This window comes from Etheostoma cragini, chromosome 19 (assembly GCF_013103735.1).
Source record: "Etheostoma cragini isolate CJK2018 chromosome 19, CSU_Ecrag_1.0, whole genome shotgun sequence".
Lineage (NCBI taxonomy): Eukaryota > Metazoa > Chordata > Actinopteri > Perciformes > Percidae > Etheostoma > Etheostoma cragini.
The window spans coordinates 10,641,770-10,656,423 of record NC_048425.1 but is presented as its reverse complement, the minus strand read 5'-3'; the positions used below and the strand labels follow the sequence as shown (position 1 = coordinate 10,656,423).

The following is a 14,654-nucleotide window of genomic DNA, read 5'->3' as shown; positions in this document are numbered from 1 at the left end:
AAATAGTTCCACTAGAGTGTAGAAACGTAAACTGGAATAGGTATTGTCATGATCAAGAGCTAAACAGCAGCATAAAACCGAATGGGGACGTTTAACTAGACTAATATGACGAGGTTCCATTACATGGTATCTGCTCTACTCGACTCTACTCGCGTTTTTTGGTTTTCCATTGCGAAAAAAAAGTCCCTGGTACGTCCCAACAGGTACTTTTTTAGTGTCACCTCCGTCGAGGTTCCAAGCGAGCTGAGGCAATACTAAAAGGGGACGTGAAAACCTGCACACTACTGATTGATCGGAGAGAATTGTCTCTAATCACTGGGGGGGGGGGGTCATCACTGCGTCATCACTGCTATAGTGACCGACGGGGGTGACTTGAACCCCAAGATCAAAATCCAACACGGCTGCTCCGTGCATCAACAGTGTAATCCTGACAATGGCTAACCTGGCTAAGGCTTACCCACAATGATAAATCTGCCTCGTAAAGTACTATTGTGCACTATAAAGAGTCCACAGCCATGTTAGTGACTCTGTGAGGCTGTATGTAGATGCTTTGAGCTATAAGTACGTTAGCAAGCTAACATGGTCGCAGTATCCATGTTAGGGTCATCACGTTTCATAGCAACATCCGACAGTTGATACTCACTTAAAACCAGCAAAGTCAACCTTACAGTGGTGCTAGAGAAGAGTTTAGATGATCTCTACAGTCACAAGTCTTCATCTTCTGGGGACCATGACTATCTGTGTGAAAAAAAACAATGCTTGTTATGGTATGTATATCATTAATGGAATGTCCCCTGGACAGATTTGAGCATCAACAGGAAAACTCCATAAAGTTGGGCTTTGATCCTTTGACACAAAGATGAAGAGTGAACGAACCCTTTAACAATTTGATATTTGTTAACTTAGATTCGGGAGCAGTGCCACGCCTTAACCACAACTCTAATCCCCTGACAAACCTACATCGTGCTGCACAGCCAGCCTTGTGTGTCTCTGATTGCTCGCCCCCACCCTCCCTTTCCCTCCCATTCATCCATCCATCCATCTTCCCCATCACCCCTTCCTGTTCATCCCGTTGCACACCTCCCATGTCTCATCTAGGTACCGTCTGAGGGTCTGTAAACTATCCGAGACGGAACCCCCACTCTGAGTCTCCCCCGCCGGTTATCATACATCCTCCCAAACCAGCAATCCACAGCTATGAACACATCTTCACATTCATAATGTTCATTAAATCTTTAACTAAAACAATGATGTTGCCTGGTCCATGCTAGTGTATGAGTTATCACAAGATGTGCACAAAAACAAAACGTTCTGGAATTTAAATAGGTTCAAAGGCATTCCATTGACAGGTTGGTCTGAGCAACAAGATAATCTAAAGACACCCCGCCTCTTTAAAGTCCTTTGAAAGAGCTCAGCGGAACAACCTCTTTGAAGTGAAACGTTTAAACACACAATGAGGACCTTCACCTTGATAACATCTCTACTTCTCTGCAGCCTCAGTAAGTATCAATACTCGGTTGTTCTCAGCACCACATCATCTAACAAATAACCCACCAGAATATCAATTTTCAAAAATGGAACTGAATTATTGTTGTTGCATTAATACAGTAGGTGCTTCATTATCCGCTCAAGAAAAACTCTCTATCTGTCTCTGCTGTTTGTCTCAGACTGGATCTCTGTCTCAGCTTCTGAGTCTCACACTGTGGACGTCCAGTCTGGTGGAGACGTCACTCTGATGTGCTCCAACATTTCCAGCACTCCAACGACATCAGAATGGTTCAGGGTGATCAACATAAAGAAGCCCAGCTGCATCTCCACTCTTTACCCACATGATAGCAATGCTTCCTACTGTGATGGATTTCAAAACAGATTTGAGATGAGCTCCAACATCTCTACTGTCTTTCTTAAAATCAAGATGGTGGAGTTATCTGACTCTGGATTGTATTTCTGTGGAATCTTCATAGATAAACATACAGTCATTGTCAATGCAACACATCTAAAAGTTCAAGGTAAGATTGTAGATCTCCTTTTCTCATCATATTAATGTATCTCACACGTTTTGTCACAGACTATGAAAACAGCATAAAGACGAACAAGAAATCAATCCATGTCGAATTATTTCATTCATAGGCTACTGTGTATATTTTAAAGATAACAGTTGATCTGATGGTACATACTGAGCGTAAGCTTCTTCTTTTTCACTGTGCAAGTAACCACAGAGCTAGTCATTTCAATCTTAACCGTCTCTTTTAAAAACAGACTCTACCATTAACCTAGAGGAGTCTGATGGAATGACAAACCTCATGAGTGTGATCCTGGGTGCTCTGACTGTTCTGACAGTTTTCCTCTTTATAGTCACCATTGTTCTGACTGTTAAAATCAGTAGACCTCAGACAGGTACAGCTGATAAAATATATCATTTAATACACATGATGAATAAATCCAATGCAAAGTTTATGGTCAGTAATAATTAACTAATGATACTTTTTTCTTTTCCCCATTGAGCTGTGATTGAAGAACAGCAGCCAGAAAGAAACCAGGTAAACCAGGCATTAACATATATAAACTGTGTGTTATGGTTTAAAAGATGCTCAGCCAGAAGATATCTTGTCAGGAAAGAGAACATGTAGCCAAGAACCACTGTAGTGTGGCAATTTTAGGTTGTCATACAATGTGGCCTACATGATGTCCTAATGTAGTAGTAACAACGTTTGCTTATTCATTAAACTGAGTTTGTTTTAGTTTTGATTTAAATTGATTATATTCCAAAGCATGTTTGTTCTCAGCTAAGCTGTGGTTAACATTCGTTTTAGTTTAAACAATTCCTTTGTGAAACTACCCAGACATTTTACGGATTTTTGGCAAACTCAGCAACAGTACGTGTGTGATTCAGTGTGTGACTCTGAATACTCTGATTTACAGGATTTGGGCTCAGATGAACTGAACTACGCAGCTCTAAATTTCCAGGCAAAACCCAAAAGAAGCCGCAGGCCGGCATCAGAGAGAGAGCTGGAGCCACATGTTGTGTATGCTGTATGCTAGAGTCAGGAAACATCTGGAACTGCAGCTCCGAGTGACCGATGCTTCATTATGACAATCTGCCTATGTGTTTTTATCTGTGGATAGTTTGTGTGTGTTACTGCCCAAAAAATAAATCTAGAACAATGTCTCTGTATGTGCAGTCTTTTGTTTCGTTCTGTCGCTCTCTGGGTCAAAGTCCGTCTTTCTTCTTTTGTCTGAGAGGAAAAAGAGCGAGCTTAATGTGTGATGGAGGGAGAGGCAGAAAGGACACTGATAACTGCCAGACTGTGCTCTGACTGTTCTGACAGTTTTCCTCTTTATTGTCACCATTGTTCTGACTGTTAAAATCAGTATACCTCAGACAGGTACAGCTGATATAACACATAATTTAATACACATGATGAATAAATCCATTGCAAAGTTTATGGTCAGTAATAATTAACTAATGAGACTTTTATCTTTTACCCATTGAGCTGTAAATGAAGAACTGCAGCCAGAAAGAAACCAGGTGAACCCGGCATTAACTTATATAAACTGTGTGTTATGGTTTAAAAGATGCTCAGCCAGAAGATATCTTGTCAGGAAAGACAACACGTAGCCTTCCAGCTAGTTAGAAATTGGTAATTTGAAAAATAAATACAACCACTGTAAGATGCAGCAACATGAGTTATGTTGATGAGCATTTGTCATATAATGTGCCCTATACTGTTTCTAAATGGTGTTTAAACAACCTAGGTTTAATTTTCATAGGTTTTGTTGTTAAATTGTGCTACGCCGCTGAGATTCTATCAAAAGTCATGTCTGAGCGCCCAGATCGCTCGGTTGGTAGAGCAGGCGCCCATATATAGAGGCTTACCCCTCGACGCAGCTTTCATGCGTCTGAGACCTTTCATGTTTTCAGCTGTCCTGTCAAAATAAAGACCTAAAATGCCCAAAAGATAATAAAAAAAAAAAAGAACAAGTCATGTTTGTTCTTAGCTAAACTAAAACTGCTAATAACTACCAATAAATCCACAAAATTCAAAGATTTTTGTGACAAACTCAGCAACAGTACGTGTGTGATTCAGTGTAGAATAATGTCTCTGTATGTGCAGTCTTTTGTTTCTTTCTGTCTGTCTCTTGGTCAAAGTCCGTCTTTCTTATTTTGTCTGAGAGGAAAAAGAGCAAGCTTAATGTGTGATGGAGGGAGAGGCAGAAAGGACACTGATAACTGCCAGACTTAGTTAGAGGGCGAGGGAAATGGTGTGTGGAGGGAGGACTGAGTGATGAACATCACTTGTTTGACAGGAAGAGACAGCACAGTGTGGTCTGAGAACAACTGAGGTAAAGATCAGGAAGTGTCCGAAGCCAACAATTAACTAGCTGTACAATTGCTCACATCATCTCTTTACATAAACTCCCTGAACAGAGAGGCCAGATACAACTGCTTCATTTTTTTAAAAATCTGCAGCTCAAATGGCAGCCTAAAGGAAAATGGTGATGTTAAACTAGTCCACGGCCATGTTAGTGCCTCCATGCTAACATGGTCACACTATCAGTGTTAGGGGACATCACGTTTCATAGCAGCCCATCTAACAGTTGCTGAGATATCTGACTTAAAACCACAAATAGTAACCTCACAGTTGTTCTAGAGGAAGAGCCGGGGGATCTTTACAGTCATTAGGCTACATCCTGTGGGGACCGGGAATATCTGACAATGACATGACAATTTTATGACAATACTAGTTGTTGAGATATTTTAGTCTGGACCCAAGACGTGGACTGACTGACTGACTGACTGCCCTTGCCATCACTTTAGTAGAACAAACATCCCATCCAAGTTTAACAAATGTTAACCAATATTTTGGCAAATTGGCAAAAAAGGAAATATAAAGTAATAGAATGTCACCAGGACAGATTTGAGCAGGACCAGAAAAACTCCATAATGTTGGGTTTTGAATCGTTGACACAAAGATGCAGAGTGAATAAACCCCTTAACAACATTATTGTGTGGGAGCCAGTCCTTGGTTGTCACATTTCATGTCCTACCAGACTGTTATGAATTAGGTAAAGGTGCTTTACAGGGGTGGGAATTAATTTGCACCTCACGATTCAATTCAATTCCAATTCCGAGGCCACAGATTTGATTCTAAACTGCAAAAAAAATTTTTTATACATTTCTATGCGTGCTTTTATATACATATACATTTGAGTTTGTTAGATATTGACATAAACAGCATTTATCACACATAAGATTTAATGAAATGTACAAACTTTAAGTAAGCTGGAATAGGAATTCTCATGATCAAGAAGTCAAACCGCAGCATAAAGCTGAATGTGGACGTTAAACTAGACTGCTCAACTCGCCTCTACTCGTCTTTTTTTGGTTTCCATTATGAAAAAAAAGTCCCTGGTATCTTGCAACAGGTACTTTTTCTCCGTCGAGGTTCCAAGTGAGCTGAGGCGATACTAAAAGGTGACTAGAAAGCCTACTGATTGGTTGGAGAGAATTGTCACTAAGCACTGCGTCATCACTGCTAGTGACAGTGCCATGCCCGCTGGGTTTAAATAGTTTAGCCAGCTGTTGGTTTTTGCCCCCTCCAACTTCCTTTGAAAGAAAATTTCTCTTCTGGTTGTGGCAACAGAAACAAAACCAACACATTTTCGACTTTCTGGGTTTGTCGCAATAGGTCACGGCAGTTTCCTGCAGTGGCGCTAAGACGACCGGACAAGCTCGCCGCACACATGAGGCGTTACTAAATCTGCAATAGAAAAAGGAGGATGGGGCACCATGGTTGAGTTGAGCCAAGCTGATAAATGGCAGTGGGTAAGCGCCAATAGTGCATCCCATTTGTACTCGGAAGTCGGATTTTTGAAGGTTGAGGTTGCAAACACGCCCCCTGACCTGGTATTTCCGAGCTCGCAACTCAGACAACCTCTCAGTACCCCAAGCTCAAAATCCAACATGGCTGCTCCGTGCATCAACAGTTGTGAAAGCTGTAGAAACATAAGGTTGTTAGCACTTCTGTCTTATTTGTGTCTCACTAAATCAGTCATACACACAGTCCTGTGCAACTTGGCATGTCGGTGGTCATGAGGGTGACTTATATGATGGCTGTATATAACTGCAGGAGACACAGATATAAAATGTTAAAATAAAATGTTCCAAGAACCAAATGTTCTGGAACTTAGGTATGTGTATGTGCAAAGGCATTGCATTGGCAGTTTGCTGTGAGCGGTAAGATAAAACACACCCCGCCTCTCTTTACTCCATTATAAGAGCAGAGCGGTACAAACTATCCTTGCAGTGACACATATAAACGCACAATGCGGAGCTTCACCTTTGTAACAGATTTACTTCTCTGCAGTCTCAGTAAGTACTGACACTTTGTTATTTTCAGCACTGACATATTGTTGTTGTTGCCAGTATTTGTTGCATTATACACTCAGGGATAACTCTCTTTCTGTCTCTGCTGTTTGTCTCAGGCTGGATCTCTGTCTCAGCGTCTGAGTCTCACACTGTGGAAGTCCAGTCTGGTGGAGACGTCACTCTGATGTGCTCCAACATTTCTAAAACTCCAACTCAGACAGAATGGTTCAGATCGATCAAAAGAACCAAGCCCAGCTGCGTCTCCTCTATGAACCAGTCTGATAGCAAAGCCTTGTTCTGTGATGGATTTCAAAACAGATTTGAGATGAGCTCCAACATCTCCACTGTCTTTCTTCAAATAAAGAGAGTGGAGTTATCTGACTCTGGACTGTGGTTCTGTGGATTTTACATGGACGGACATACAGTCATCTCCAATGCAATATATCTAAAAGTTCAAGGTAAGATTGTAGTTAAGCCTCAGAGATCTGTGTTTCTCATCATATTTACAGTTTCTCACATTTACTGTCACAGTTGTATGAAAACAGCGTAAAGACAAACAAGAAACCAAATCATTTATTTGTCTTAAAGGTGACGGTGAATCTGATTTTGGCGTGGATTTAAATACTGAACGTAAGGTTCTCCTTTTTTCGATTATGCAAGTTACCAGAGAGACAATCATTTCAGTCTCAACCATGTTTTTAAAAACAGACTCTAATTCTGTCCTCTGTCTTGTAGAGGAGTCTGATGGAACGACAAAGGTCAAGAACGTGATCCTGGGTGCTCTGATTGTACTGACTGTTTTCCTCACGATAGTGGTCAATCATCTAGCTGTCAAAATCAAGAGACTTCAGAAAGGTACAGCTGATCTATAATTTGATACACATGATGGAAAAATCCAACGTAAAGTATTTTAGCAGTAATAATGAACTAATGAGACTTTTGTCTTTTCCCCATTGAGCTGTGAATGAAGAACTGCAGCCAGAAAGAAACCAGGTGAACCCGGCATTAACTTGTATAAACTGTGTGTTATGGTTTTAAAGATGCTCAGCCAGAAGATATCTTGTCAGGAAAGAGAACTTGTAGCCTTCCTGCTAGTTAGAAAATGGTATAACCACTGTAAGATGGAGAAATCTGAGTTATGTTAATGAGCGTTTGTCATACAATGTGTCCTATGTCTAAATGGTGTTTGAAAAATCTAGGTTTAATTTTTGTCAATTTTTCCTATTTTAAATTTAAATTGTGGAATGCAGCTGAGATTCTGTTAAAAATATTTTTTGTTCTTAGCTAAACTAAAACCACAAAAAAAAACTGAAACTACCAACAAATCCACCAATTTTACAGATTGTTTTCAAACTCAGCAATGGTACGTGTGTGATGCCGTGTGTGACTCTAAATACTCTGATTTACAGGATCTGGGCTCAGATGAACTAAACTACGCAGCTCTAAATTTCAAGGCGCAACCCGAAAGAAGCCGTAGGCCAGCATCAGAGAGAGAGCTGGACCCACATGTTGTGTATGCCGTATGCTAGAGTCAGGAAACATCTGGAACTGCAGCTCCGAGCGACCGATGTTTCATTAGGCTACACTAATCTGCTGTTGTGTTTTTGTGTGTGGGTGGCAAGTGGAAGAAATAAATTTGAAATGTTTCTGTTTTTACTGGCTTATGTGTCTCTCGGTCATTTGTGCATTTTTTTATTTTCTATGACAGGAAGAAGAGCATGCTTAATGTGTGATGGAGGAAGAAGCAGAAAGGACACTGAGGGCTGCCAAAGTTATTTATAGTGCAAGTGAAATGGTGTGATGTTTTTGTGGAGGGAGGAGTGAGTGATAAACATCACTCGTTTGACAGGAAGAGACAGCACAGTGTGGTCTGAGAACAACTGAGGTAAAGATCATGACGTGTCTGAAGTCAACACAAAGTATAAAAGGAAGCAGTGATACTAGCTTACTTGTTTAAGAGGAAAAGAAACTGCTATATTTAGACACTAGCATCTGCAAAGAGGCCTGATGCAGCTGCTTCGTTTTTGCCAGAGTACACTGCTCTCCATGTTATACTCAACAGGTCGCTAACATGTGTGCACTGAAACAGTATCACTAGAGTGCAGGGAAGTAAGCTGGAATAAGAAAGTCATATAGGAAATGCTTTGGGCTAGCTTGTTCAGCTTGCTCTATCTATATTAGGGGTCATACAATTTCAATCCAATCCATCCATCAGCTGCTGTGCTATTGGGATTCATCCTCTGAAGACTACTACTGTATATCTAATTTTGACCAGGTGCACCACAGACACCGACAGCAATCATGGCGATTCAAGGCAATGCTTGTAATGGCACGTGTCTATTTATGAAGTTTTTTTTTATTCAGAAGGCTTTTCACCATTGCATGCTCAGTGTTTCCTCTGTTGATTTTAGATAGATCTGTTTGATCTATGTACACTAAGTCATCATTTGCATTCAAAACTATACAGAGAGGCCTGATACAACTTCTTCATGTTTGTAGGCAAGTCCTCTGGATTAAGTAAGTGGTTGTCTCATAATCTACGTCTCTAGGTACGTTAGCATGCTAACGTGGTCACAGTATCAGTGTTAGGGGACATCACGTTTCATAGCAGCCCATCCAACAGTTGCTGAGATATCTGACTTAAAACCACCAACAATAACCTCACAGTGGTTCTAGGGGGATCTTTACAGTCATTACGCTACATCCTGTGGGGATCATGAATATCAGTCAATGACATGACAACATGACAATACTAGTTGTTGAGATATTTTAGTCTGGACCCAAGACGTGGACTGATTGACTGACTGCCTGCCCTTGCCATCACTCTAGTGGAAAAAAAAAATCCCATCCAACTGTAGCAAATGTTAACCAATATTTTGGCAAACTGGCAAAAAGGAAACGTAAATTAATGGAATGTCACCAGGACAGATTTGAGCATCAACAGGAAAACTCCATAATGTTGGGTTTTGAATCGTTGACACAAAGATGCAGAGTGAATGAACCCTTTAACAACATTATTATACGGGAGCCAGTCCTTGGAAGAAGATCTTGTCATGTTTCATGACATACCAGACTGTTATGGATTAGGTAAGGTTGCTTTAACGTGTATGACATACGATGTTCCAAGAACCAAACGTTTCTGAGCTTAAATATGTGCAAAGGCATTGCATTGGCAGCTCTTATAAACCTCTTTATAAGAGCTCAGTGGTACAAACTCTTTGCAGTGAAACAATTGAACGTGGAATGAAGAACTTCACCTCGATAACAGCTCTTCTTCTCTGCAGTCTCAGTAACTGACACTTGGTTATTCTCAGCACCAAATCATATGACAACCCGATGACGATGATGAAGTCAAACTTTCTCATATGGAGAGAGCCTAATGGTCTGCCGGAGGGGTAGGGTGGAAGAGACTGAATAGTGATAGAATAACTGAGCGCCCTGCCGTGCCAAACAGGTTCTGTATGCGTTCCATCACAGGAAGTCTTTAGCCATGACCACAAACACCAAATGACTTGCTGTTTTCAATAACCAAGAGTAGTTCTACTTTAAAACACATTTCACATCACTGGTGCCTATAGTTTCACTGTTTTTGAAGCCATGTTGAACAGTTTATTGTTATCTTGTTTTACAGTAACCCCTGGTTTCTATGCAATAAGGTTTTTCTATTCAATGAGGTTTTGCCCCACATTTAAAAAAAATATTTTTAAAATAGGCAAAGATTGTGTAGTCTGCATTAGAAATTAGCTTCACTTATCACATGCATCTCTCTCTCAGTCTGTCTTTTTTATTAAATTTTTATTCTCCATGATCACAATCTGATTAGAAGATGTAAAAAAACAAACATTTGAGGTTTGGTGGAGGAGGAGCCAGTGAAGGAAACAGAACTGTGTTTAAAGAAAGTCTGCAGTGTGGTACACTGTGTTGATTCTCTATTTGGATGTACTGACTTTTTATTTTTTTTAAATGTCTCTATTGTACAGTATGCTGACATAGTGAATATGTATGTGAGAAATACAAAGAGGTAGCTTCCTGACCTGGCTGTGTTTGCATGCACAAACACTATGGGTAACAACAAGTGTTGTGCCCCCACCTCGTTATTTTCCACTGTGGTTTTAACACTTTGTGTATCAACTAAAGCGAAAGCCACAAGAAGACTGGCCTTCCGCTCTCGGCATTAAAACCAAAAGCAGTAAAAGCTGTACTACTTTTTAAACAAAAGCTGTCCAATTTACACCCTCATTTTACTCTTTTACCTTTATACATCTGCACTCTGCGTGCATGTAATCTGGCTCATGCAGCCTCATGCCTGCACAGCCATATGACTGTGTCATTAAACTGAGAGCTAGGAGCCTCCCACTGGTATGTGGACAACATACTCATACACCCTCTATTAGGTGATTCCCAAACAGCTGAGTCAGTAAAGATACTCACTGGATGGTAGGGTGGGTGCTATAAGAAAATGAGCATAATATGAACACATCCATCAGTTGTAAATGACTGCAGTACAGCTTCTGGCCAACAGTGGCAGCATTGAGCACAGAGCTGCTGAGCAGCACTCCAGTTGGTGAAGGAGGAAGAAATCCATTGCCATCTTGGAGTTTATGAAGATTTTAATGGCAGAAAACTCTGTAACTACTTGATGAAAGAAGAGCTGTGAGTTGCACATGCTCAGATTTAAATGTTTACAGCATAACGTGTCATACTGAAATTTGTGAAATCCATAAAATGATAAACTTGTGTCATTTCAAACAACATAGGATGGAAATCATTTAAAAAACTCAACTCAACTGACAGCCTTGTGTTGTGTTTGATTGCCAAAATGTAGCCAGCAGTGGACACACCTTGTTATGTAGGTCCATTTTAACTATATTGACATTACAGAAGTCTCTCGTTAGCATCTTGTAGGCTACTTGTCGCAAAGTGATGCATAAACAACTCAAATCTGCACTTGACTGACATTGGGTAGTGACAAGCTTGGTTACTCTGGAGACTTTACTGCCACTTCACTTCATTTCATTATGCCAGTCCTGAAACAGGGCCACTTCTATGTCATATCATGGTGAAACAACGTTTGGAGTGTTACTATCTCCCTGGTCACCAGAACCAATCTGATTTTGTGATAAAGTATCTTTGTTGCTTTCCTGTTCTTTAGTTTTCCTTTCAAAGTCTTCCTGTCACTTTGTCCATTGTGACAGAGTGGAGTAGTGAGTGAGATACACATCACATGTGTGGCAGGAAGAGACAGCAGTGGTGTCTTAGCACGCTTTTAAAGTTGATACTGTGTCTAAAAATATAAATAAACCGCCGGCCTAGATTCTGTTGTGTAGAGAAAAAAAGACAATCTGCGGCTAGATGTTTTGGAAAGACGCTAACCAGCAGGCAACAAATGGCAACAGTAAAGTCTCAACCACAGGAAGACTGGTGTTCCCACATAACCACACACATCAAAAGTTCTAAGATCAAGAATGATGCTACCTGATGAGTTTACAGTAGTTATCAACCCCTTTTGACACTGTTTCAACATCTGATTTTAGACTACAAACTCACATGCACAACCAGAGATGAAAGCATTTACTGTGTGCATCTTAAAAGAAAAAAAGACAATGAAGCTGCATTTTGGCAATCAAAGCTACACAGTGAATGAATCTGGGTCCGCCCACTGAGTCATCTGTGCATAGACAAAACACACACAGACACACAGAGTTCATTCTAGCTCTTATTGGCTCCTCTCTGCTGCTTTTTTTACCCCCAGGATTCCCCAACAATAGCTGCCAGCTTCCTCCAAGCAGCAATTCTGGGGCTTCTGTTTCCTGTTGCTCTGCCATCTTGGTCCATGACTCCAGGTATCCCAGCATGCTTTGTGAAGCATAATATTTGCTTCCCATGGACAATGAATGATGGTACTTGTCACTGATCAACCGCTGCAGTTGTAGGGTGGTATGTACGGTGGCTGACAGGGGCCAACGCGATGCAACTTAATGAAACACACGCAAATAGACAAAATACAAGCAATTTAAGAAACCATCTTCATTAAATTGACCAAGATGCACAGCATTTAGCAAACGGCATGCAACTACACACAACACAACCAAATACAGAAACGATGCAAAAAGAAAAGCACACAAACCCCAAAAACAAATGCAACAAAAAAAAACGCTGCACCCAGATTACACAACTGAAGTTCACCAGGCCTGTATTAGTGGATTTGTTTTGACCGTCTTCCATAAAGCCCTCGATGTAGATATCTGTTGTAAATTGTTTCAATTTGTGTGAATGTTACTCTGGCAATTTTCTAGGAAATAACCTCAAGAATAACTTGGTCTTGTATCTGTTGAGGCGATCATTTGTTCGCTGGATCGACAACTTTAACTTCAACAGCTAGATTAGCAAGAACAAAAGACTCCTCCTCTTAAATTGAGAGCTCAACCATGTACTTCATACTAATCTGCAGAGTGTGGACAGGAGGAGTGTCCGTCCATTTGTCAAAAAGGACAAACAATGTGCAACCTTCTTTTTTCATTGTGCTTTAATTCTTTTCTCTCCTAAAGACATAAGAGTATACGTACAACAATTTGACATCATAGCATGTGTATAGCAGTCAGAGATGGCAAAAGTACTCACTTCCCGTACTCAAGTAGAAGTACAGAAAACTGTGTTAAAAAAATACTAGTACTACTAATAAGAAGTCAAATCAGTACTTCTAATTTTACCAAAGTAAAAGTAACAAAGTAGATGCTTGGAAATTAAAAGTAGCCTTGCAAATCACAAAGCTCCCTGGACCAGACAGATGTTACTAGAGAGACGCTGAGAAACTACAGTGGACATGGAAAAAAGGCTCTTTATTCTTTATATGCCATTGGCTACATTTTAAATGGATTCCTGCCAATAGGTCTAAAACATATATAAAACATATAGCTTATTTACTGTGACAGAGACTGGGACTCCAGGTTAATAAGATTCTGACTGAGTAGCAATATATGAATTCAGTTGTGATTTTGTGAGAAGTCTGTGTATATTTCCATCCAGTTAGATTCAATTTGGTATTGATGACGCAAAATAATAACTGACTCCAGTGAAATTATTTTAAATTTAGTGAAGACTAGATTAGGACTGTATTTAAAGATGATTCTGGTTTCCAACTTGGCCCAAAGTGTGTCTGTTAAAACACCGACGGAGACAACTTCTCTCTATTGATGCTTCATTACAATCAAGCATCAGTGTAAACATGGGGGGGGGTAGCTCTGCAAAATAAAATTGTAAAGGCTACCATACACAATGCATAGGAATCATATATGCTAGTAAATAATAACAATAAACCCACTATTAATTACATTATCTTAATGAGCAAGGACGTTCAACAATCGCCATTATATCAAATCAACAGCCAGGTGTAACCTAGGTAACAGGTGTAACCTAGGTAACAGGTGAATAACAAAAACAAGCTAACTTTTAAATGTGCCGGAACTATAGACCAATACAACAACAGGCTTAAATGAACTGACGATATAAGTTATACAACTTACAGTTCTCAAAGACACACATATACAGTACAATCTCAGCTGATTATCCTCCAGACAGCTAGTTTCTTTCTCTTTTCTCTCCCCGTGTGGCGTGCACGCTCGCTCGCGGTGTGAGGCTCGTGTCCGCGCTATTCTCCAACATGCACTCACAATCACTCCTGATAGACGACCTTTTGTACAAATCTAAAGTAAAGAGACAATTTTTTCAAATGTAAGGAGTAGAAAGTACAGATATTTGTGTTAAAATATAAGGAGTAAAAGTAAAAAGTCAGCAAAAAAATAAATAGTAAAGTAAAAGTATCTTAAAAAATATACTTGAGTACATTAACGAAGTATTTGTACTTTGTTACTTTCCATCTCTGATAACAGTTTACATGTTATTTGTAGTTTAAAATAATATACAAATATTATATCAGTATCGTCACCTCGCCTCACACAACGGCCTGCATGTCCCCAAAGAGCAGCAGTTGATCATGACGTTTTAAAAGTGTGAATAAGTGTTTAACTTTTCCTCACTTCCCTCTTCCCTCTGAATCTTAGTGGATTTGTTTGACCCTCTTCCATAAAGGTCTAAATGTATCTGTTGTAATTTGTTTCAATTGGTTTGAACGTTACTCTGGCAAACTTAATAGGACAATACCTCAAGAATAACTTGGTCTTATCTTTTGAGGCGATCCTTTGTTGTCAAAGACTCCACCTCTTAAGTTGAGAGCAGCCTTCCTGGAGCACAGTCAGACATTACAGAGCTGTGATCATACGCACCA

At 40.0% G+C, this 14,654-nt stretch overlaps 2 protein-coding genes across 2 annotated transcripts; both read left to right on the top strand.

Moving 5' to 3' along the window:
* The first annotated feature begins 1,403 nt into the window (after nucleotides 1-1,403).
* On the top strand, nucleotides 1,404-3,042 carry LOC117935234. The gene is made up of 5 exons (XM_034857370.1): nucleotides 1,404-1,499; nucleotides 1,668-2,009; nucleotides 2,260-2,397; nucleotides 2,506-2,540; nucleotides 2,923-3,042. Exons 1-5 carry the CDS (start codon nucleotides 1,454-1,456, stop codon nucleotides 3,040-3,042), a joined length of 681 nt encoding a protein of 226 aa, XP_034713261.1. The 5' UTR covers nucleotides 1,404-1,453.
* Nucleotides 3,043-6,185: 3,143 nt separating this feature from the next.
* LOC117935233 lies at nucleotides 6,186-7,899 on the top strand. The gene is made up of 5 exons (XM_034857369.1): nucleotides 6,186-6,373; nucleotides 6,487-6,828; nucleotides 6,959-7,225; nucleotides 7,329-7,363; nucleotides 7,780-7,899. The coding sequence occupies exons 1-5, from the start codon at nucleotides 6,328-6,330 to the stop codon at nucleotides 7,897-7,899; spliced, it is 810 nt and encodes a 269-aa protein (XP_034713260.1). The 5' UTR covers nucleotides 6,186-6,327.
* The last annotated feature ends 6,755 nt before the right edge of the window (nucleotides 7,900-14,654 follow it).

Bases quoted from the DNA above. Each gene is read 5' to 3' on its own strand.
- LOC117935234 (XM_034857370.1), top strand. From the start codon at position 1,454: ATGAGGACCTTCACCTTGATAACATCTCTACTTCTCTGCAGCCTCA. The intron at 1,500-1,667 runs GTAAGTATCAAT...TGTTTGTCTCAG, and splicing joins TCTACTTCTCTGCAGCCTCA to ACTGGATCTCTGTCTCAGCT. The intron at 2,010-2,259 runs GTAAGATTGTAG...TTTTAAAAACAG, and splicing joins AACACATCTAAAAGTTCAAG to ACTCTACCATTAACCTAGAG.
- LOC117935233 (XM_034857369.1), top strand. From the start codon at position 6,328: ATGCGGAGCTTCACCTTTGTAACAGATTTACTTCTCTGCAGTCTCA. The intron at 6,374-6,486 runs GTAAGTACTGAC...TGTTTGTCTCAG, and splicing joins TTTACTTCTCTGCAGTCTCA to GCTGGATCTCTGTCTCAGCG. The intron at 7,226-7,328 runs GTACAGCTGATC...TTCCCCATTGAG, and splicing joins AATCAAGAGACTTCAGAAAG to CTGTGAATGAAGAACTGCAG.